Genomic DNA, 26,216 nt, shown 5'->3' with positions numbered 1-26,216 from the left:
TAACTGCACTTGTAAATATTATTGTACAAAGTCAAGATCGACGTTCACTGCTGATGCTGAATTAAAGCTAAGTATTCAATTGAATTCCTGTCTACTAACTTTCTAATCACCTAAGATGTTACAGATACATCCCATAAAGTATAGTTCATTGATCCTCACATCAGCCTACGTGTTCAACACATGCAATTAATGGCCACACATCGTGATCAGACTAAGAGTCAAATTTTGTGACTCAGCCAGGTCACCCTTTTTCCATGCAGCCCATAGTTCCACCTCATACATAACAAGTGTGACCTATTCTTGAGTACTGGTTGAATGTTTGGGATCTGCAACAGGTCAGATTAAAGGAGATATTGAAGCAGAGGCGGGCTGCTAGATTTGTTACCAGCAGGTTCAAACAACATGCAAGTGTTACGGAGAAGCTTCAAGAATTCAAATGGGCATCCCAACAGGGAAGGTGATGTTCTTTTTGAAAAACAATATTGAGAAACCTTAGACAGCCAGCATTTGAAGCTGACTGCAGAACAATTCTACTGCTGCCATCATACATTTCCCACAAGGATCACGAAGAGATGATAGGAGAAATTACGGCTCAAATGAGGGCATGTAAATAGTCATTTTTCCCCTCGCTGTACCTCTGAGTGGAACAGAAAGAAAATTACTGGCAGTGGTAAAGGGTATCCTCCACAAACCACTGTATGGTGGCTTGCAGACTATGGAGTAGATGTATATACATTAAAATTACTTTCATTAAATCAATTGCAGTGAACACTACAATGTGAACATATTGTGACTTAGAATCCTGTGCACAAGAATACAATAATATGGAGGAGAATGAGAGATATTTTGGTGAATCCTGTGTACTTAACCACATGCTGCACAGTAACAGCACTGGTACCACCAAGCAGATACTCTTCATGCCTGGCACCTCAAAGTTCTGAGTAATCACCACCTAGACAGCACTCACAATCTAGAACCCATTTCTGCTTTCATCATGAAACCTACATAACATCAGATCCATCCACAGCTAGTTCTGTCAGCTGCTGCAGAGGATGCCAAAACCTGGAATTACTCTTCTGTTTTCACCAGTGAAACCTCGGATGCTAGATTATTCCACGTGTCATGGATAAATGTGGCTGTATCAGACATTCTTCCAGTTCCTACAGATCCAGAATTGAAGATCCAGTTGCAGTTTATCAGTTGCTACAGTTCCAGTCTATTTACAAGCAGTTGTTGGACAGTTCAATGCCAAGGGTCTAGTGAAGTTCAGATTCAAGACTGAACTTAATACATGCCATAGATAGCAGCCCAAACAGAACTCTGTAGATTAAATAGGCCACCACTCTTGCTGGCTTTGGTAGTCTGGCCCAACTACATACTGACTGCAAAAACATTTCATCCCACCCAAGATATAGGGATATTGAGCACAAAGCTTTTCTAATTGCTAACATAGGACCAGCAATTTTTAAAGTAACACAAAAGTTGTTTCACAAAATTGACCCTATTACCCTTTCCTATTCAGAAATTAAGTATAAATTAGCAGAAAAATTTTGAAAGAAGTAAAAGCTGCCACAACCAGTAATTTTTTTCACTGTTTCAAGAAACTAAATCAAGGCAATAAAGAGCAGATTGCATAAACACAGGGCTTAACTAGACACTGTAAATTTCGTGCAAAAATTACAACTGTAAAAAGTCTTAGGCATATTCTCCAAGTTGAGATATGCTAATCACGCAATCACCAGACAGTAAATTAAAGAAAGACCTGCTTAGTTAAACACTGTCAGCCATTAATTTCGGCCTGTGAACAGATGCAAGCATTAGCAGACATGATACACTGTGACAATGCTGACATGTTTATGATGCACCATCACCCCGCCCAGCCAAGTAAGCAATGAATCCATATGAAGAAATCACAGGGCATGCAAAGCCTGTGACAGAATCACCATTCCATAGAAGAGGTCACTAATGCAAAATTAAAATCTTGTGCATTCTGTGGAATTAATTAAACAAGACAGTTGTTTCTTTTCACATGCAAACTGTAATTATTGTAACAACAAAGGGCACAAAGCAGTAGTTCATTCCAGCGATATTTAGGAGAACCAGTTCTCTCCAGCTCCAACTTTAGCAAACTACGTGGACAACATCACTGTCTCAGGAAAAACTCTAGATGCAGTGTCACATAATTCAGAATCAAGTGCATCTTCTTCCAGTGTGAAGTGCAATACTTAGGGCACATCTTGCCAAAACCCAGCATCATGCCAATGTCAAAACATATATAATCAATTAACAATTTTCTTCCTCCTAAAGACATCAAACAAGTATGTGCCACATTAAGACACACAAACTATCAGGGAAGTTTAAAAAATTAAAACAAAGTTTGTTACATGCCAAATGTCTTAGAAGGTATGACCCAAACAAAATGTTGACAATCACAGCAGATGCATCAGAATACATTATCGGTGCCATTTTCTTGCATCGAGAGCATGGCTTTCCCATCAAAAACACTGACAGTGGCTCAGAGAAGTTAGTCACACTGAGGAGACTCTTGTGATTATTTTCACAGATAAAAAGTTTCATGACTATAGACACATATGAAGAAACAACCAGTCTTGGTTGCATTGTTAAAATTTTTTATTATTTCCCAATGATGTGCTTCACCTTTATTTAAGTATCTTTGGACTGGCCGATATTTGGTAGTGATGAGTACGTAGGGTGCCAGACATAAAATATTCCATCAGGAAAATGCCCCTTGTCAAGGCTTTAACAGCACAATGCAATGCCTTTATTATGCCATGTAGTGCAAATGCAAAACCAAACAGGATCAGGCCTACAGTTAAGCTTTTACACAGTAAACATGTCGAAGGTGTAGTGGGTATTCTGTAGTTGTAAATTCACTTTCCTTATGTATCACAAGCCTTGGTGGCTACATTGGATCGAATAATAGTACCTATTCAGAAAACTCTGAATGATTGCACCGCTGAGTGCTACTTCTGTGAAATTACAACCACAAAATAATTTTCAGGTCAGTAGCTGAAGAAACAAAAGCAGCTTTGCTTTCAGGACAGACAATAGGATATGACAAAATATTTGATTCTTCTGCAGATGTATGTTTTTCTATAGATTTAATCAGTCAAGACACTGTTAAAAACTTCCCATTGAATTCTAATTTAATTGCACAGCTTCTGGAAAAGGACCTAGTTTTATCAAAAGTAAAACAGTACTTTCAGATGTAGTGGTATTTCTCAGATGTAGTGGCATTTCAATAGGAAGTTAATTTATCAACTTGAAATTAACTCACACTGACCTATCAGAACTGCAGTTTACAAAAGTGTCATTCTGGTTCATTCACAATCACATGTGAATGCGTGATGTCTGTTCTTTTGGCATTCATATAACTGATGTGCCTCAATGGGCTATGAATCCATAACCACCAGTGCAGATGCACATTTATCTTCAATCTCCAGCAGCAATCTAAAATTAGCAAGCATGGAGAACATGGATGGGGACTGCAGAGTAGTGGTGGGACTAAGAGGGGCATGCCGAGATAGTCTATGCATTTGTGATTAAAATTTTATCTGGGTGGTCCAGTGGTTAATGCAACTGCCGAGCAAGTATGAGATCCAAGGTCTGAATCCCAGCCGGCACAAAATTTCACTCATTGCCACTGATTCACATAAAGTCGCAATGCAGCTGATATCATCAGTTCCTTCCCTTCGCTTCGCTTCACTTTCCATTCTATCACCCCCCCCCCCCCCCCCTCTAGCTTCAATTTACTTGGGAGCACAGCATGTGCCCAACCCATTACCAGTGTGTACTGCTACTGGAAAAATATAGATAAAGACATAGACATGATGCTGGCTAAATGCCACTTATGTCAAATATACCAGTCAGTTCTCCCTCGACAATATTTATTGTGACCACAAACATCTGAGCCCTGGTCATGTCTAAACACTGATTTTGCACGACCATTTTTAGGGAACTATTGGATAATCGTCACCAATGCATTTTCCAAATTTCCATACGTGGTTCAACTGTAACAGATTATGTACATCAAAAGGTCTGAGGCTTTGTCAAGTACCTTCTCCACTGAAGGATTACCGAAAGCAATTGTCACAGACAATGGCACTCAGTTTTCACATCAGGAGTTAAAACTTTTTTTGCAAAAGAAATGGTATTTCACACTTCAAAACTACACCATTTATTCCTGAAGCCAATGGACTTTCAGAAAGATTTGTATGAACTTTTGAGTCTCACATGACTGGTTGTTTAGCAATGCAGTAATGACAATGCCTTATGTGGTGTCACCGCCAGACACCACACTTGTTAGGTGGTAACTTAAATCGGCCGCGGTCCATGTAGTACATGTCGGACCCGCGTGTCGCCACTGTGATCGCAGACCTAGCGCCACCACCTAGGCAGGTCTCGTGATACGAGAGTGGACTCGGCCCCAGTTGTACGAGAACCAAGCTACCGCCCAGTTGTACGCGAACCTAGCTATCGCCCAGTTGTACGAAGCCTTTCTCTCTCATTAGCCGAGAGACAGAATAGCCATCAGAAGTTAATGGCTACGAACTAGCAAGGCGCCAATTGTATCAGTGCCTATAGCTTACTAGTATTCAAGAGCGATGTATTCCAAGGAATAAAGAAAAGATAAGTAAAAAGCATCTACATACTTTTCTTCTTATTCATTCATAAGTTCTCATGTTCCAGACTTCACGCCCGTCTGCTGTATGCCGTGCACTATCGGCTACCGCGTAGTCAAGCTTTCTTTTTCAGCTAAACTTCACTGTGTCGGTCCAGCTACCGACAATACTACACCTTATTGATTTTTCTCTCTCAGTACAGAGCCACTCCACATGATGCAATATCTCCAGTTGAGAAACTATAGGAGAGTTCAAATTGCACTTTAATGTCAACTTTAAAGTCACTCATGCATCCGCAGCCTAATCTCCAATACCAATCAAGACAGTATTTTTTAAAGTAAATGATTCATACCCATTACCATGTACGAGCACAGCAACAAAAATTAGGTAACAGGCAATGTTGTACAGCAACTCAGTAATGCCATGTTTCCAATGTAATGTCGACATCATGTCAAAACATACCATAACAGCCAGAAAATGCCATAACATGCTCATGCACATATAAGTGGAACTCTTAGGCTGTTCTTTTTCAGTTTTTAGAACCAGGGAGACCTACAGATGCAGCCAGCAGCTGCTCCTGAATTCATCTCCAGCAGCAGGGACATGCTGCAGACTACCAGGGACAACCAGATGGATGGGGACATGGTACCTCAGATGTGGTTTCCCCAGGTGCCACAGGCAAATGCTGGAAGGAGCAAAATGTGTACCCTCTATATTTACACATCACCAAGTGAAGAAGCATGAAACTAATACAGCCAGTTTCACCAGTTTCCTCTCCCAAGGGGAGTAATGCTGTGCATGCAGCCATACAGTACACAAAAACAGCACCAGGCAGTGCCACTAAGCATGCTCTCTTCATACCTGGCGCCGCGAAGTATCAAGCAGTCACTGTCTAGATGACAATCATAATCTGAAACCTGTTTTTGCTTCCATCAGGAAATCTTCAAGGTGTCAGATCCACCCACCTACCAATAGTTCCATCAGCCCCCAAAGGGAACACTGAAACCTGGAACTACTATTTTGTTTTCACCAACAATATCACACATGCAAGATTACTCCACTGGTCGAGGATAAATGTGAGCGCACCATCGCACTCAGTCAGTTCCTACAGTTCCATATTTATGTATCCGCTTGTGCTTCATTAGTTCTTCCATGCTAAAGTTCCAGCAAACATTGATCAGCCATTGTCACCCTAATAGCAAGACACTATTTACGAATGATCATTGGAGTCTGTCAAATTCAGATTCGAGATTGCACTTAATATATGTCTTAGATAGCAGTCCAGCAGAACTATGTAAGTTAGATACTTAACTTTCAATGTGTTAGGTTAGTTGGAGCATGTATGCAGTTAGAGATTACACAGTGTGACCACACACACTGCAAAAAATGCAAGCTGGCTACTTTGTACAGCAACAAATATTCTATGGTTGAGGTTCATTTTCTACTTCTATGTATGTTAGGTGCTAGACTTTCTTTAGAGAATAGAACAAGCAAGTCACTGAATGCTCCCTCTGTACTTGTAAGTGTTCAACAATGAAGATAAAAAAAAGAGGCATACAATAAACCTATTGAGAACTGTACTTACAAAGGGAGAGGATTAAAAAATTAAAATATATGTCACAGCATAAAACTGTGAGAAAGAAAAATATGTACTCCACAAATTATTTTTATCTTATAGGCCTAGTTCCAACATTATAAAAAAATCTAGAGGCAGTTGTCACATTAAAACTATTCTAATTGAGTTCATTTGTAAAAACCAAGAGAATACAAGTTAGGAGGAGAAACTATACATAAGAAATGCTTCAGTGCTTTATAAATTAGAAATAAGAGAGTGGATCCCAACAGCACAGTTTTGCCTACTAAGAGGAACTACCTATTTGGTTCACTGCCATATTGTATGTGAACATTCCCCGTACCCCGAAGACCTCAAACAGTAAATTGCTAAATTCAGCAAACTTCGAGTCTGGCACTGGAAATCTTCATGCTCACCGAATATGTATTATCTTGTATTACCTTACTAGGTGGTCACCGTTATCAGATTGTATTCTGGGTCTGAATACATAACTCAGTAGCATAAGTAAAAAATGTGTCCAGGTCAGAGATTAACTACAAATATTAATTATGACCAAAGTCAACTGGCAGTCAATATGAAACACACTCCATAAATCAAATTTTTACACCTAGCAACATTACAACAGAAAACTGTAGCTACTACATGAGTGCTGGGCCCCACACATCAGAACTTAATAAACATGCACAGAGGTCTGTCACTTCCAACAAGAACATAAAGCATCCAAATTAAGATACAAATGAAAGAGTAGGATAACAATAAAAATCATCTGTACCACAACACAAAACGAAAAGCCAAAATTGGCGTAGAGAGAGCAGAGTTTGTGTAAAAGGGCACAGCCAAAATACAGATCAGAACTACGATGTGATAAGGAGCTACTGTTAAGAAGGGGGTAGTAGAAACCTGTGGAGAAATGATGGAAGAGAGTGACAACAATATCAGTAATAAAAACAAAGACGGAATGACAGCGGAGGTAAGAAAGTATGACAGAAGGGACATCAGGAATGAAGTCTGAGAAGAGACAAATATAATCAAAGGCAAGAAAGACATACAACAGGTTTATAAAAAACAATCATAATTATAATAAAATAATAAATTCAAATATCTTGGGGAGGTTATAAGTTGGGATTCAAACTAGAAACTAAACTGAAACAAGCGCAACAAATCACCTGGCCAACATACAAGAAGAAATGTGTCTCAATAAATGCAAAACTCAGACACTACCACTTTACTATTAAACCTGAAGCAACCTATGCTAGTGAAACACTGTTCAACCACAGACAAACTACAGAAGGCAGACAGAAGAATCCTTAGTACAATTATAAACAAAAAATACCAAGTAGAGTGACAGTGGCAACTATTACCTAACGAAGTTGTATACTAAGAAACTGAGTCAATAACTGACAATGCGAAAAAGGAGGGTTGCTTTTTTCTACCACATTTCCAAACTACCAGAAACCAGGCTACTGAAACAACTCTTCACCTACTTCTCCTTACATAAGACCAGGAACAACTGGTTTAAAGAAGTTCAAGAGGATTTAGACAAGTTAGGCTTGACAGTGCAACAAATTGATGGCAGAGAAGAGAAGAAGATATTGAAACACGGTGACACGAGACTTAAACTAAAGACACTTACATGCAAAAAAAAATACACCATAACTGATTAAGAAAGGGCAGCCAGGTCGAAAAGGATGAAGAAGTTTTGGGAGCAGAAGAGGAAAGCCAAATCTATAACTAGTATTAATACTTAAATATATATGGACTGAATAAAGCGTTCCACTGTGGGTGTAAAATATGTAAATAATAACAAAATAAAGTATGCAAAAATTTTTTAGTTACAGGTCATCTCTGTAAATTATGGCTTTCCTGCATCAGGTCATTATGATGTGTTATACCATCAGCAACAAGAAAGTCAATGGACATTTTACTTTTTGTATGTTAGAAGTTTTATGATCTTATCCAGTCTTCTTTTACGATCTTATCCAGTCTTCCTTATTTTTTTGGAGGTTTCCTGTTTCTTCTCACCAAGTGGGTGTGAGAATAAAAGTGAGGGTCAGGTCCAAGTATATCTTCAACCTTTATTTATCTTTGAAGAAGAACCACTGTAAACATTATTTTTGAAGAAGAAACATTAAGTTTTACCAGCCTGTTGCCCACACAGACTATAGACGCATTACTACATAGCTCAATCACTCCAACCTGGAAGGGGAGATATTTTGTGAGAAACTGATGATGCCAACAGGGAAGTGGTGAGGGAAAGGAGCTGTAAAGAGCAGTGGAAGGTGACTAACTCACCTTGGTGCCAACAAGGCTAGTAGAGGGCAACCACTCAGAGAAGAATGAAGATCACAGACTTATCGACCGAACCAAAGTATGGGAAGCAGAGTGGAACAGTGAGGAGTAAGAACTGGACTGAAGATGAAGGAAATAGGATGGGACAAGGTGGTTGTGAGACAGGGACTATAAGAGAGTGAGGCCATGGGGCACAAAGGATTGAAAGATAAGGTGGAGAGAGTGGGCCCACCTGTGCAGCTCGTGAAAACTGTGTGTGTGTGTGTGTGTGTGTGTGTGTGTGTGTGGGGGGGGGGGGGGGTAATGGTTGTCCAAGAAGCACGAGTTATTTGTGAAGCAGTAGTAACAGATGAATTAACATATGTCACAGCTTTCACACACAGCCATGTGTCTGAGGTGTAGTACATCCAAATAACAGGACTGAATAAGATAACATTTTCTGGGTGGATGTGTGGGACACTTCTTGCATTTCTATCTTTTACACATATAGTACTAATGTGGCAAGGGGTTGGTGGCAGGAGTGGAATAATGGTTGACTAAAATATTTTGTAGGTTGGTTGGGATAATGGAATACCACCTTGACAGATGTGGAATGATTTTGTGAAGTAACACACATAACTGATTATCAAGCAATATATTTTCTTCTAGGCTGTTGTTTATTAATGACATGTATGAAGTTCTTGGAAGCTTCTCTGAATGACTAACATCAGCTGTACAAAAATCACATTTAATTGAAGGTATATTCAAATAAATTTGCAACTGGCCTTGACCAGACCACCCTAAGCCTCATTACATACTTGATACTTTCACAACAACAAGTGTGTTCAGCATGACAGTATTCTATTTCATGTTGTGACAGGCATCATTGTTTCAGGCAATCCATCCAGCATCTGAAGTAACATAAACCACACAACTGCTATGCACACAAATAGGTAAATGGACATGTTCCCCGAAATTTAGCTCTAGAGTGTGTTGTGTACCAACACTGAAATATGCTAGTACTCCATTATGTTGGAACTAGATGTTGCTGTGCTTAGCAAAGAGTAATAATTCAAGCAGTTACATAAGCTACAGTTGTGTGTGTAGGCGGAACTGTGTATTGCAGGTGATGATTGCATGCCATTTAAGGCCACAAGTCCCTGGAAAACTTTTGTTAGTGAGGTCAAACAGCAATTGCAAATGGGCTTTTGTAGTTATATTCAAAATTAAAATAAATGGTATGCATGTAAAAAATATCATGTTAAAGTGCAGAAGGCACCATCATCAACATTTTGATGAAGAAACTGTGCCACAAATTCCATACAAAATGTAAAAACGACTGATCCAAGTGGCTGTACCAGCAGAAAAAGGCATGTGAGCAAGTTTCACTCCCTACAATACCTTCAAAATCATTACAGGTCCTGTATTCACAGCACACACATTTGCTGAATGTGTTCAAAATGTTCAAATGTGTGTGAAATCTTATGAGACTTAACTGCTAAGGTCATCAGTCCCTAAGCTTACACACTACTTAACCTAAATTATCGTAAGGACAAACAAACACACCCATGCCCGAGGGAGGACTCGATCCTCCGCCGGGACCAGCCACACAGTCCATGACTGCAGCGCCTTAGACCGCTCAGCTAATCCTGCGTGGCTGCTGAATGTGAATTAAGAAACATCTCTGTTACCACATCCTTGAAATCCCATTTTCTGACATCACATTTTCGACTTCCGACATGCTAAACATGACCCTATTTCTTGAAAATGGCAATAAGGTAAAGCAAAATAATTGTGATGTAGATGTCTCCTCAACGGTCTCATTGGCAGCTTCTCCACTGTTCCCACCTTATGAAACATACAATCAGGGTTCTCCTCAAGACAATGTGCCACCCTCCTAGATGTTCACCTACATCTCTCCAATGGCTTCATCTGCACCTCTGTCCACATTAAACCCACTAAACCCAACAGTACCTGCATTTTGATAGTTTTCATCCTTTACAAAACCAGAAAATCTCTCTCACTCAGCCTTGCCACCCATAGATGGCATATCTGCAGTGACAAGAACTCTCTTGCCCATTATTCTTTAAGTCTCATGAGGGTCTTCACAGACAGGCACTACCACCCAAACCTAGCCGGATAAGACTTTTTTGTGACATATTCTCACAAAACCCTAACCCTCCCACCACCCCAACAACCAGTTGCCAAACAGTGTCCACCCCATCACCCATTATCATCCTGGACTGGAACAACTGAGCTATATCCTTCACCAGGGCTTTGATTATCTACCATCACATCCTGATATAAGTGACATCATATATCCATGATCACTGCCACCCCTCCTCCCAACGTGGTACTCCCTCACTCACTTGACCTAAACAACAACATATTCCATCCCTATGCCACTCCTAATCCAAATCCCTTGCCACATGGAGCATACCCCACGGAGACAAAAGTGCAGTACCTGCCCAATCCACCATCCCAGCACTTCCTACTCAACTGCAGTCACAGGTTCAGCCTACCCCATCAGAGGCAGGGCCACCTGTGAAAGCAGCCATGTGGTATACTACCTCTGCTGCAATCATTGCTTTCGGCTGCTTCACGATCTATGTCATTTGGATCATTCTTTCCATCACCAGCTTTTCTGAACTATGGAAATGTTACACAAATCAATGAGAATCAAATAGTAAAGTTACATCAAAATGAAAAAGTTTCTTAACTGTTAGTAAAATCATATATGCTACTATAAGCATATTGTCAGGTAGTGGTATCTGTGGCATGACTGTAGCTTGCAGTTTTTATTGGGTCACATAAATGTGTAAAATTTCATACAGAGTTAAGGACAACATTTATAATTAAAAAAAGACAATACCCAGCCAATCCAATCTTCCAGCCAATGAATGCTACTGATTTTCTCTTAATCAATTTTTAGATTTTATATTGATCAACAAACTTATTTGTAGCTTACATTACTGTTCTATTTGCCTTTCTAAGGAGCACAACTGCTGCTGTTTCCAAAAAATGGAGATTTGCTTTTTCTTCATTAGGTCTTTAGGATATTTGAAGATTTCATTTGTTTGCCCATTCCATGTAGCTTGTAACAAACAATTCCATTCCATTACATTTACGATTTTAACTTACTCTGACTCTTTTTGAATTGAAGAAATTATGGCAGGAGCTTCCTGCTTGTACTAACAGTATAGTTACATTTGAATTAACTGTAGAGGGGCCTGAATTTTCGATTATTTTCCTTACACTTGTGTACGTGCAAACACTTTCAAGAACTATGGATGCTGGCAAGCATAATGTGTAGCTCCTTAATGCAGACAACCTTGATGAAGACCTGTGAAGGGCAAGATTATGTATGCCGTATCAGTGATGAGGACTGTAGAAGGCAAGGTGAAATCCAATGCAGGCACATTTCCTATTTCTACCAAAGAGTGCCACACAACACAATTAGTTCTCTCTTTATGATGGACTTAGTACCATTAGCTGTGTCATATTTACTGCTTGCAAGACAGAAGAGCAAAATCAGCTGCCTGGTGCTAAGGAAATCTGCACCATATCCTTCCCACATTGCTAACTGAAAATGGATAACGAAAACATTTTACAACCGATATTCATATCCACTACAGTAACTATAATAACAATCTGGTAAAGTTACTCCAACCACAGATGTGGTGGTGGTGGTTAGTGTTAAACGTCCCGTCGACAACGAGGTCATTAGAGACGGAGTGCAAGCTCGGGTTAGGGAAGGATTGGGAAGGAAATCGGCCGTGCCCTTTCAAAGGAACCATCCCGACATTTGCCTGAAACGATTTAGGGAAATCACGGAAAACCTAAATCAGGATGGCCGGAGACGGGATTGAACCATCGTCCTCCCGAATGCGAGTCCAGTGTGCTAACCACTGCGCCACCTCGCTCGGTCAACCACAGATGTCAAAATGCTTCTGATCATGACACATTTCATTCCAATAAACATACTGTGGAAAATGTTATGCGATTTGAAATAATCATTTCATTTGCTACACAAAAAGGTAAAAGATATGTATATGATGATCTGGTTGAAAAATAACTGTTGAACCTAATAACAAAACAACAATATTTTGAGAAGAAAAAGAGCACAAGCAGCATGATGGGATTAGGGACAAGGGACACTTACCCAGACACTTCTCTAAAGGGAACTCGAGAGTTTCAAATGAGGAGGGAATAGGGTTGAATAAAATTCAGAGAGAAAGATCAACTGGCTGCCATGTTATCCACTGCTAATGGTTTCATCTGGATGTGCTATGGAGGGACATGGGTTCAACAGACCACTCTCACAACAGTTGTCAGCTTTCTTGACCTCGGAGTTGCTACCTCTCACTCACGTAGCTCCTTAATTGGCATCACAAGGTTGAGTGCAACCTGTTCCAGTATTTCCACCAAGGAAAAGCTCTTGCAGTATTGGGAATCAAACCCAAATCCTCTGCCTAGCAGCAGTCTGACCACTGAGTTACAGAGGTGGACCAGGAGGAAAATGAGGAATATTTAATCCTGACAACCACCCACCACTACCTGCTTCAGCCCTGTGACAGGCACCTCTTACCCTAAAACAACTATTGCAGTTTGTCAGTGTAGTCAAAACACCTGTTCAATGAACTACTATAAAGAAATATCTATGCCTACCAACCACTAAACCACATCCAGAGGCAAACTATAACACAGTTACATCACATTTGCACAGCACAACATAGTGATTTCAACAACTGTGGCACTATTCATGCTACTTTGACAGTCCCCACCCCTCCAACAGAAGCTCCATTTAATTATTCAAGCATAAAATGTTCCTCCAGCACATGCCATCATCCCAGCTATTAATACCCACCATTCCCTGTACATTACTTGTGTCTACTCCCCTTCCACCTTCCTGTGTGTTCTCCTGCAACTATCTTGCCCTATTGTATTATTGCATTAACAGCCCTTCACTCTCTCTACTTTTATCCTGTGTGTGTGTGTGTGTGTGTGTGTGTGTGTGAGAGAGAGAGAGAGAGAGAGAGAGAGAGAGAGAGAGAGAGAGAGAGAGAGAGAGAGAGAGCAATTTAGGGAAATCACAGAAAACATAAATCAGGAGGACCGGATACAGTTTTAAATCATCATCCTTCCAAATGCGAGACCAGTGTGCTAACCATGATGCTACCTTGCTTGGTAAGTTCATAAAGTAACCAACCTTCATCAGCTTAGTAAACAGACATCTTTACTATAAGAGCACAGGCTTTTGCAGTCTGAGTACAAATGTGTGTGTCGGCATCACATGTGATAAAACTGTTAACGTGTCATTTGTGCCATTACCTAATGGCTGCAATGCATAATCACTAATCAGTTTATATGTTTGGCCACTGTAATTGATTGAATGGCACTGGTGTTCTCCTTGTTGTCAAATAAAGTGAAGATATTGTCTTGCCACAAGTTTTGGAGAGCATTTCTTTCTCCTGAGGCTTTATTGAACTTCATGGATGGAGCCTGAGAAAGAATGCAGCAGGTGACTAGCTTAATTTATTTTGCACCATTGCTGAAAAACTTTGGTATCACTTGATCTACTTCACTAATGACACCTGTTACACGAGCAGCCCTTCTCTAACACCAAACATGGCACATCATCCTTACTCTTTTCCCTGAGATTCAACATGGTCTTTTGTCATGGTGTATCTTCTTATGGTATTTATCCTTTGAGCTGATCATACTTTGCAGTCTGAGGAACCTTTGATAGTTGTTTCATCCAGTCAGTTAGTACTACGTGTACTGTGTCATGATCCCGCTGAGTGATTCTAAAAGACCCGAAGTTCAGTTCCTGTCATGTATTATGTATCCTCTTTCTCACCAGGGATTCCCCCTTACCTATCTTTTATTTTAGCTGCAGCCACAGAATCTGTGTATGAATTTATCATGGAACACAGGAACAGTTTGCATTTCATAGCATCTTGATACACAAGATAGGATTCTAAAACACACACACACACACACACACACACACACACACACACACACACACACACACATTTTTTCTCACCTCATTGCCATGTGATAAAGTATTTCTTTCGATCATTTTTTTCCTACCATTCCTGTTCACAACATTGAAGTCTGTTTTCATTTATCTTCTGTTCTTCAGTTTTTCTTCTTCCCTTCTACCTGCACTTCATTTGCCTACATCTGCATCAATACTCTGCAAACCACAATGAAATGAATATTATCACTTAGTATGGTTTCTTCCCGTTCCATTCACATGGTTTTAGTATATTCTTCTATTCCTAATTTAAATCTGGTTCTAGGAACTTTGTAAGCAAGCTTTCTCTGAATACTTCATATCTATCTTCAAGTATCTGCCAGTTCAGTTTCTTTATCACCTTTGACATTCTCGTATGGGTCAAACAAACATGTGACCCTTTGTGCTGCCCTGGTTTGTATACATTCAATAGCCCCCACTAGTCCTATTCAGCACACATCCTACACAATTGACCAATATTTCATGGTGGATCACAATAGTGTTTTGTACGCAATATCCTTTGTAGACTGATTGTGCTGTTTTATTGGTATCCAACATTGCAACATTTTTCTGCCACACTCTCGCAACAACAAACTAATCTCTCAGGATCAGTTTTTGCTTATGTGACACACAAAAAGTATTCTTTGAACAAGTGAAGTCTTCTTTGCCATCTTAAGTGAACAAATAGCTTTATATCACTCATGAGAGAGTGTAAGTCGGGTGTTATTATCCACAATTTTTGAGACCGGTTCTGTATAATGGGAGTAATTTTCAATTACCTGTTTCTGGAAATAGGTTTTCTCCTTTTACAGTATGAGCCTCTCCAAATTTTCAGTGTTTATTGTGCAGTTAATATTAAGTATGTTACTAATATATTACTACTAATATTACTACTGATATTACTAATAATATATACAATTTGAATAATCTTCAAGTAATTAAGTTTTCAGACAAACTGGAAGTTCAGTGAACTGTTAGCAGAGGATTCTGAAAAGCAGTTCGGAGACCATACAAATATACTCCGTCAGTACAAATTGCTAAATCAAAGGCTCCCATCACATTTTTTCTGTCTGTATGGCTTTCACCAATAGGCAGATTCATGAAGAAGGATTATGTAAATAATTTATTCCCACTACACCAGACAAGTGGTCCAGCTGTAGATTCTTAGTGCTACCCGCAAGAAGCTGGCACAGATCGCTAGCTCATATTAAAATGTGTTATCAATATTATACTGAATGTAATTGTGCATTGTCTGTACAATGAAACATTATAAAGTCATGTGAAATAAAACATTAATGTTGGCAGAAATTTGTAGTCATCTGCTTTGAACGAGCTGCTATAAGCCTTAGCATCACTAAATCAAAGGTAAATATTAATTTCAGTTAATAACAGGGCATGATCATCTGATAAATCCATCTGTAGCACAAATGTGAAACACAAACAGCCAATACAGTACAACAGAAAGTATCACCAGAATGTTATGAATTATTTTTCAGACTGGTACTAGAGATTTGACTTACTTGCATACTGATCCATTTTATCAGATTTGTTTTTGCATGGAGAAATAGCCTGTTCCAACATGTCCCATTTAGTATTCAAATGAGCAACTCTCCACGATACTTCATCTCTCACATCAGGATACCTTGAAAGTAGTTTCCGTGCTTGGTCATTGAACACTTTACGGCGGTAACAATTGCGTCGCATCTCTTCCAAATGACTCTGTGAATGACATTCCACAGATAATCTCAAATTATATTGTATAATGTTGATGATGGCAGAATTGTTATTTACAATCAAAATTACTATCGTTCAAAACTGATAATAACAGAACAAGATGCTTACTAATAAAATATTTATGATGTACAACTGTGAAAAAAAATTAACACAGTGGGTTGGCTGTGCACTGACATATTTTGGTATGAAGTTTCAAATTTCAATCTCTCTTTCAAATGAAACTACCGATATCGTAATGTACAAGAGTGTGAATATTATGGAAAATTATGTTAACTTGATGGACTTTGCTATTCCCCTACGCTAATTTGTAAGTAACTGCACTGTAACTCAGCCAGACAACAAATCTAAAACTTTACTCCATAGGCCCCCCCAGACACAATGTTCCAGATTAATTTTTTCACTTTTATTTATTTTTTTTTTATTTTTATCATCATCGACAATTATCGATGGTATATGAGAAGAAATATTGTCCATCACTGACTCCTGTGTAAGCCTAAACGTCATTTTTTTTTTTTTACTGTCATGGTCATTGGGAAGTCTTCTACTGAAGAAGAGCAGTTGTGAAGTAGGTATGATTTCACCTTGTGTTTGAAGTTAAATTTCTCGTACAATAAATTATTTACACCTCTGTATAGACAATCAAAATTTATGCTTTTGAGAGCATATACTAAATTATCGTTTTCTTTGGTTAAGTATGGAGTAACTTATCTGTCTGTCTACAGGTGGCACTGTTTTGTGCATGTATTCTATAGCTTTATCTCTTGAACTGTCCCTGTCAATCTTCTGAGCTACTTCAAGAAAGTGACTCTACATTATGAAAATCAACAAATTTCAGCGGACACTCACAGTTCTGAGATTCTGATCCATAACACTGTCTTCCTTGCCATAAACAGCCTCTTGAATACTATTAAGCCAAGAATAGATTTCAGAGAACTGATTTATAAACTCATTGAAACTCCATGTCAAAGCAGGTGCCACATCCTGGTCGTCCCATGAAAGCTCTCCACTTGCCTCCTAAAACAACGAATTAGCAGATTAAGTAGCAAAATAGAGTTATTATGTATCATAATAAATCACATTATGTTTGAGTAAATTTAGAGCTTTGGAAAAATCAATAATGAAGGAAAAAATGTATGTCCAGCACATACTTACTTTTTTCGTGCCATAGATTCAAAACTAGTAACACATGGACATGCAATTAACACATGTAACTCATTAGCATCTCAAGTTTGTTTTACACTCGCCTTACTTTGTGTCTGCTTAGATGTGTAAGGCATAATACTTAAGTTACTAACAGTCAGACTTCTAATTTTTTTTATGTCTGCTCGAATGTGCAGAGATAACTTTCGCTATCATATTCTGATTCACTATCACACAGCAACAAAGGAACTCAAGGGTAGAGTACTGCAAACATTACGCTATAATGTGATGTTCCAGCTTACCTGTACATGTTTGATATTGGTAACAAAGGAAAGTCCTATTTACATGCTGTCTCACACACAATTGTATGTGCTGCATTGTACCTGAAGTAAAGTGATAATCCATTTACATTAACAAAGCACTCAATAGTTTACTTTTCTGTTGTTTGTATCTGATATCTTAATGAAGATACTTCCCTTATCAGGAAAAGTAACTTCCTTCCTGACTTTCCAACAGTTCATGACTCAGCAACATAGAACGTTGTGCTCCACATGTACATCTTCAGTAATTTCTTCTCCAACTTGAGGCCTCCATTTGACATTAGTAGGTTTCTTTTAGTGAAAAGTGCCGGCCTCTTCACCATTGTTGATCTGCTTCTTATATCCTCCTTGCTTTGTCTGTCATGCATTATTTTGCTTCCAAGGTAGCAGAATTCCTCCCCTTTATCTATTACACAGTCTCCAACATCAATGTTAAGTTTATCGCTTACCTCCTTCCTGCTGTTTCTTATTACTTTTCATCTTTCTCTCATTTATTCTCAGTCCATATTCTGTGCTCATTAGCTTGTTCATTCCATTCAACATGTCCTGTAACTCACACTCACTTTAATTGGGGATGAAATGCCATCAGAATATCTGCATCTGCATCTACACTGCATGAGCCATCTTATGGAGTGTGGCTGAGGGTACTTCTAATACAATCATCATTTACCTGCTTCCCTGTTCCATTTGTGAAAGATGCACGGGAAGAAGAAGAAGAAGAAGAAGAAGAAGAAGAAGAAGAAACACAATAACCCTATATATGAGCTCTAATCTTAATGACTTTCTCACCATGGTCATTTTACAAGACATACTCGAGAGTAAGTAATATATCATCTGACCAGTCACCAAGCGAGGTGGTGCAGTGGTTAGCACACAGGGCTCGTATTCAGGAGGATAACAGTTCAATCCCGTGTCCGGCCATCCTGATTTAGGTTTTCCATGATTTCCCTAAATAACTTCAGGCAAATGCTGGCATGGTTCCTTTCATAGGGCACAGCCGACTTCCTTCCCCATCCTTCCCTAATCCAACAACACCGATGACCTCACTGTTTGGTCTCTTCCACCAAATCAATCAATCAATCAATCAGACTATCCTCCAAATATACACCCTTGGAATTTCAGCAGTAAATCTCTCCATGATACATAGCTTCTCTCTTGTAGCCTCTAGTAACCGAGTCTGTTTATTACCTCCATAGTACTCTCGCACTTGTTAAATGATCCCATGACATAATGTGCCACTTTTCATTTGATCTTCACTCTCTCTTTCATTAATCCAATCTAGTAAGGGTTCCAGAATGATGAACAGTACTACACAACCGGTCTAACCAATGTTTACTAAGGCTCTTCCTTAAATTTCCTTCAGATTCTTCCAATCCATGTCAGTCTGGCATCTAATTCTTGTACAGTTAGTTTTCTGTGGTCATTCCACTTTAGACCACTCCAGGAAATTACTGCTAGGTACTCTATGGTTGTTACTGCTTCCAGAGTTTTTTGCCAACAGTGCAAATTAACAGTAATAGATCTCTTACACAATGGAAACTCCAGGTAGGAATAACAACACTGTAGGAAAATATACATTGCTACTTACCATAATGATAACATGCTAAGTTTCAGACAGGCACAATTAAAATACACTTATATGCAAGCTTTTGGTCACAGCCTTCATCAGAAAAAGAGAAACACCACCATTCATTCACAAGCAAGCACAACTCTTGCACACATGACCGCCAACTCCAGCAGCTCGGGCCACATGGCATTCAGCCCAAACCTGTGATGGAGGTCTACACTGTCCCACGGTAGTAACATATGATTCCAGCATTCTTGTTTCTTGTCTTGTATTAGGTGTTGGATCCAGGAATGGCGCCACTTTAATGCAATGAGGTGTTCCATCGATGGACATCACTTATGGTGTTGGAGAGCCTGTCTGCAATCTATATTTGCCAGGGCAATTCCTGAAAACCACCATGGTACTGTCTGCCGATTGGGGGATCCCAAGGAATAGGCAATCACTAAATCTGCTGCCAATAGAATGGCTATAGTTGTGCTCTTGACGACTGCATCTATGCCTCCATGTGGTGGGGTGCTAAGGGTGACAGTAGAGGCGACAGCATCCCAGATAGCACTGCTGAGAGTGCATATGGGTGTTTGTCCAGAGGAGTGATGCTAGGAACAGAATGATTGGAAAATGATCACTGTCACACAGATTAGCATGAACTCTCAAATGATGGAGGGGAGGACTGCAAATGAAATCAGTGACCGAATAAGACCCATTTGCAACACTGTAATTTGTTGGGACATCAACACTGAAGAAACAAAGATTGAGTTCTGTGAATACAGTTTCAATGGCTTTACTATGGCCGATGGTCGCAGTTCTACCCCACAAAGGGTTGTGGGCACTGAAATAACTAAGAAGAGGAAGAATGGAGGGATTTGAGAGATCAGTGCAGACAATAAATTCTCACACACCTCACCATCAGGAGGGAGATGCACATTACATCTACATCTACATTTATACTCCGCAAGCCACCCAACGGTGTGTGGCGGAGGGTAAAATCCAGAAATATCCTCACATGAACTGCCTCAGCCTCAAATTCATATTGAGTGGATTGTGTTAACTACAGACAGAGTTCAGAGCAGTGCAAGCAGCAATAATGTGATCCCTGCAGGGTCATGGGGCTACCACCATGCAGGTACCTGATGACCCTCCCACAATGGGATGGCCAAAAAGGAAGGGTGCAAATATAGAAAGGCCCAAAAGATGAAATGTACACCACATTGGAGACCTTCCCTGCATGATCCATACTTCCGTAAAATTTGGAAGAGGAATGGTAGGTCAAACCTAATGATGTGGACTATGTAGTGAAGGACAAACGTTGTATAAACTGCCAGAAGAGAGAGGAAAAAAGTAAGTATTTTTTTAACTAGTATCCAAAATCAAACCAAATTCTAGCATGGTTGACACCATGAAGACTATCCAGTGGAAAGGCAGAGGGGAGAGAAAAGAATGGTAGAAGGACGGACTTGCAACGTGGAAAGGAAGTAGTGCTGCACGGGCCATGGGCTCTATGTTATCCACGTGCATACTCACAAGAGAGATATGAGCCCTCCCTGGGGGAAATTTGTGTTGTGTCACTTTTCATAACCAAGAATATTTCCCTGCCGTAACCTATTCCAAAAGTTCAGATCTGTCAGTTACAGAGGTTGCCCTCATGTGTCAGTTCTCTATCTATCTGCTTGAAGCAATTTTCAGACAAGATGGACAGAACAATCTCAAACAAATCCCTGTCCTTGGCACCAGTTTTAATTGCATGACTCTCCCATTCTACAGCTGGCAAACTGAAGTCTCCTCTATTACAATGGTAAGATCAGAATACTTAGTTACAATGTTCTCCAAGTTTCCTCTAAAGCCGTATGTCCATGTGGCTGCTGAAGCATGTCGTCTATAAAAGCATGGAATTACTACATCTGACCCATCTTTGTAATGCTTACCTTCAAACAGATTATTTCAACTCACTAGATATTATCAAATTCTTTGTGGAAATAAACATGCTACACCACTGGCATCTGCCCTAACCCTCGCAATATATATTTCAATATGAATTTAGTGTTTCATTAATATTCACTTCTGGTTTTTGTCAACTGTTCCTAATACTATGTGGCCATGAATAAGTATAACAAGTGAAACTAATTCTGGGTTCTTACAACGAATCTTCCTGCAGTTTACTTATACAACATTAATATTCTTTGCCTGGTGTGCAAAGGCATAAGTTCTCCTCTGAGAGTAACATGGATGACATTTCTCTCTTACATAGGTAATTCAACACTGTTCTTACAGAAGGGTTCAAGAGAGAGAGGAAGAACACTAAAACTACTCTGTTGGCAGAGTATCCACTTTCTTTGTGTAGGGCAGGCCTTCCTTACTGAGGGTGGTCCTACATTTCTCCACCCAATAGCAGATGTCACGAAATTCACATGTGGGATCAATGCAGAATCATCTGAGCCTCTGCTTTAGACCCTCCACTCGGCTCCAAATTAAAGGACCATGATGGGCAATTGACTCTGGGTATAACGTTGCAAACAGGTAGCCATATTCCCATCTGACGTGCTAGGCTAACTGTCTTCACCAATTCAGACATCTGTTCAAGGGAAATGAGAATGTTGTCAGAACCCAGTGCATTCAACAGCTGTATCTCTGACAAAACCTCCCATAGAGCAAACCAAGTGCAAACTGGCCTTCTTTCCCGGACTTTGTGATATTATCCTAAGGTGCTCCATTACCCACCTAATGTCAGAGCTCCTACGACCAACACATCTATGCTCTGCACTTGTCTGGGTTTGATTGGAAAATTGGTCACTAACACAAGAGGTATCCTGTACTGGTTCAAATGTGTTATCAGCACTGGTCAGCACCTTGTAACTATTGCTCAGGCCGAAAGGGACAGCTTGTGTGACCGGTTTCCACATCCATCTTGCACAAATCAGAGTTGTACGAATCTATCACTGCCTGGAACTCAGCCTTAAGAGATGAAAAATCCATAAGCTGTTCCACAATTGAAGAAACAATGACATCAACATTTTGAGGGGACTATAATGGTACCAAAGGTGTCACGGCTTTTACCATTGATGCCCACACACGGCTGCAGTTTAAGAGCAGCAGCCAGAAGACCGCCAACCACATCCAGCACAGCTTTCAGCTTCCACTGTAATGTGAATGACATTTCTCTCTTACATAGGTAATTCAACACTGTCTTTACAGAAAGGTTCAAGAGGGAGGGGAAGAACACTAAACATACTCTGTTGCCAGACAGTGGCCAACTCACATCGCATCCACATACAACAAGCACAATCGCTACCAATTTCCAATTGCTAAACAAGGAAAATACAAAATATATGTGATGTCTTTCAGATGGCACTGAAGGTGATACTACTATAAAATGTCACAAAAATGGGAGGTGCAAGATGCTATTTCAACACGAACTCTGTGAGCATGGATGCAGATACCAAAGGCAGACAACAGAATCATCTATGTTCTTTCACCCAGAATTTTAATCCCACTCCTGAATCGGTCTCATATTTCCATTGTTGCTTCTTTGATGTACAGGTTGATCAGTGGATGAGAAAGGACACATCCTTGATCTATGCCCTTCTCAAATCAAGTGTATCTTTCTTTGTCTCCCATTCTTACTAACCTGTCTCGTATCTGTAAGTATTTCATAATACCCTTCTTGCTCTATGGCTAATATGTATTTCCTGAGAACCTCAAATGTCTTGCACCATTTCACACTGTCAAATACTTTCTCTAGGTTGACAAATCCTATGAGTGTGTCTTAATTTTTCTTGACTCTTGCTTCCATTATGACATACAAAATCAGAATTGTCTATGTCATGCCTTCATCTTTCCTAAAGCGCAACTGACAATTATCTAAGAGATCCTCAGTTTTCTTTCCCTTTCCTACGTATATTATTATTATCAATAACTTGGATGCATGAACTGTCATACAAATTGTTCAGCAGTTTTCACATTTTTCTGCTTTTCAGATCTTCAGGATTGTGTAGTTGATGGACTATATTCTTCTGAAAGTCTAATGGTAAATCTCCTTGCTCATAGAATCTACATACCAACATGATGATTTGTTTGCCTCTGCCCCAACAATTTTAGAAATTTCACAAAAGTGTTATCTATACTTTCTACCTTATTTGCTTGCAAATCAACGAAAGCTCTTTCAAACTTAACAATGGTTTCCCCTCATTTCTTCTTCCACCATGTCAGCAAACAGCTCCATCCTCTCATAGATGACCTCAGTTTACTCTTGCCACATATCAGCAATATCCTCTACCGTTAACAGTAGAACTGTTTCTGCACTCACAAAGTTGGCATCCTTTCTTTTAATTTCATCAAAATTTGTTTTGACTTTTCTATATGCTGAGTCTGTTCTTCCAGCGACAGTTCCTTTTTGATTTCTTGACATTTTTTCCAGAAGTCATGTCACTTTAGCCTCCCTGCACTTCCTGTTTATTTCATTTTTTCAGTAACCCAAATTTGTGTGTACCTCTCTCCTACTTAAGAATCTAGCATTTTCTTCTTTCATTGATTAACTGAATTATTTATTCTGTTACCCAATTGTTCTTTGCAATCATCTTCCTTGTACCCACAATGAGGAGCCAAAACATTGTAACCACCTTCTCAATAGCTTGTTTGTCCATATTTGGAATGAAATACATCACTGACTCAGCGTATCAGGGATCCGACAGTTTGTTGTTAGGTTTGTGGAGGTACATGGCACTAGATGTCTACACACAGGTCACATAATTCATGTAAGTAATGAACTGCTGATCTGCATACACAGTGATGGCACCCGATAGTGACCCAGGTGGGTTTCAGATGATTTACATCAGGTGAATTTGGTCTCTGAGACATCAATCTGAGTTTACTATAATGTTCCTTAAGTCACTGTAGCATGGTTCAGGCTCCAAGATAAGGACAATTATACTGCTCAAAGATGACAGCACCATCAGGAACATCAAGCATGAAGGGACGCAGGTGGTTTGCAGCTGTCAGCATATCTTCGATTACAACCACCGGTTATGGAAACGACCATCGACATAGTGTGGCAAAAAATGTGATTCATCCAAAGAACCAACACATTTCCATTGATCAACGGTTCAATTCTGATGGCCCCATGCCCACTGCTATTGTAATTGACAATGTAGTTGTGTCAACACTTGAACATGTAAGGGTGGTCTGCAGCAGAGCTCTAAGTTCAACAATTTATGACGAATAGTGTGCGTGCACCCAGCACTGTGCTCTTTCAGCAGAGGTACCATGGATCACCTTCTCTCCTACTTTACAGAATAGAACAAGCCTCCAAACCCTATGTTCTGTGGAGAGTTGTGGACATCCAGCCATTTGGCACTTAGTGGTAGTTTCACTGTCCCTCTGCCTTTTTCTGTAGATACTCATGACAGTAGCACATGAACATTCGACCAGCTTTGCCATTTTTGAGATACTTTTTCAGATGCTCTGTGTAATAATAATCTGCCATTTGTCGAAGTCATTTAACCCAATGAATTTCCTCATTTACAACCCATATCTTCGCTAGGATGATCCCTTGTCCAAGTCTGCTTACCTTACATACTTTTGTTACCATGTCACGTTGCCACAAGGCCACCTGGTGGCATCCAATGTCATGGTGGACAGTGGTCAAAATGTTCTGACTCATCAGTTTATATTTGTCCAGCCTCTTTGATTGCCTTTATTGATGAATGGCCATTCCTTTTCAACCGAGCTGCCTAATGTGGTGTACAACATCACAATACCTACAACCTCAAGAGAACTTCAAACACACATCATCATTCCTCAATACTCCAGCGTAAGACTCATTTACACATCAATTCTTCTTGATGATTCTCTTATAAGTCAGCCTACTATTCATCACCATTAACTTGGGATCTGAGTCTATATCTGTTCCAGGGTATGCCTTACAATCCAACATCAGATTTCAGAATCTTTCTCGCGACAGTGTATCCAAGCAGTACCTTCCCACATTTCCAGGTGTTTTCATGTATACCCCCTTCCCTTGTTGTCGAACAGCATATCTGTTATGTACTAGCAGAATTTAACTGAAGATCTCAAAGTGTCCTCCACCTTCCTCATGCCTACTTCTGAATCCATATCCTCCCATAATTCTTTCTCCTATTCTTTCTTTTATTAAAGTGTTCCAGTCTCCATGAATATTAGATTTTTATCTCAGTTTCCACACTGATGATGAAACCACCAAATTGACCTCATATTCTAAGGAGCAAAAAGTACTCTAGCAGGATATTAGCCCCAGAAATCAATCCCGCACAAAAATTTCGGCCATAATTCTGATAGTATGTGGTTATGACCTTCTGAATGTGCAGCATTCAACAGTTTGTGCACACTGGTTAACTCTCTCTACTCCACCACACTACAGCCCGAGCACAAAATACTGTGTATCAGAGCGACAACCAGCACCCTCCTATACACGGGATGATGAAGGCGAAGGGAGAGTAGAAGAAAGAGGGTCATGTCTGTCAAACATGTTTTGGAATCTTGTTCTAGAGCACATGGAAAGAGTACATATTATGTCAACCTCGTGTAAATTCATTGTCATTTTAACAATACATGCCTCAAAATCAAAATGAAGAAACTTAAGCACCTGAAGAATTGTTATGAATTGCATTTAATGATTTTTTATTTACAATTTAATTGTGCCACTCATATTGAAGAATAGCACAGCTCCTGCCAATTTACATCACTTCAGCAATGTCAACTTTCCAGTCCAAAGAAAATAATGCACAACAGCAAAGGTAACAATTAAACAGTGTTCTGCTACGTCTTTCATGACACACTCATTCATTTCATTAATTTACCCTGCATTTGTGTATCACAGCACAAAAGTCTTCGAAGTAGAGGTTAGAAAGCTGCGCAATTTGGCACAGTAAATGAAGCACTATTGGTAGTTGGTTGACCAACATTATGAAAATGGACCTCT

General features: G+C 39.7%; 1 protein-coding gene across 3 annotated transcripts in view; it reads right to left on the bottom strand.

Annotated features, from left to right (window-relative positions):
• The window catches only part of LOC124721743, an 855,569-nt gene that overhangs the window by 400,029 nt on the left and 429,324 nt on the right, over positions 1-26,216 (bottom strand). For all 3 annotated transcript variants that reach the window (XM_047246845.1, XM_047246844.1, XM_047246846.1), the window contains 2 exons: positions 17,087-17,254; positions 16,027-16,225 (listed from right to left, as the gene is read on the bottom strand). In XM_047246845.1, the coding sequence (XP_047102801.1) occupies positions 16,027-16,225; positions 17,087-17,254 (367 nt within the window). The remainder of the gene's footprint in view (positions 1-16,026; positions 16,226-17,086; positions 17,255-26,216) is intronic.

This window comes from Schistocerca piceifrons, chromosome X (assembly GCF_021461385.2).
Source record: "Schistocerca piceifrons isolate TAMUIC-IGC-003096 chromosome X, iqSchPice1.1, whole genome shotgun sequence".
NCBI lineage: Eukaryota > Metazoa > Arthropoda > Insecta > Orthoptera > Acrididae > Schistocerca > Schistocerca piceifrons.
Note: the sequence above shows the minus strand (reverse complement) of the source record. Positions and strands in the feature narration are given on the sequence as shown.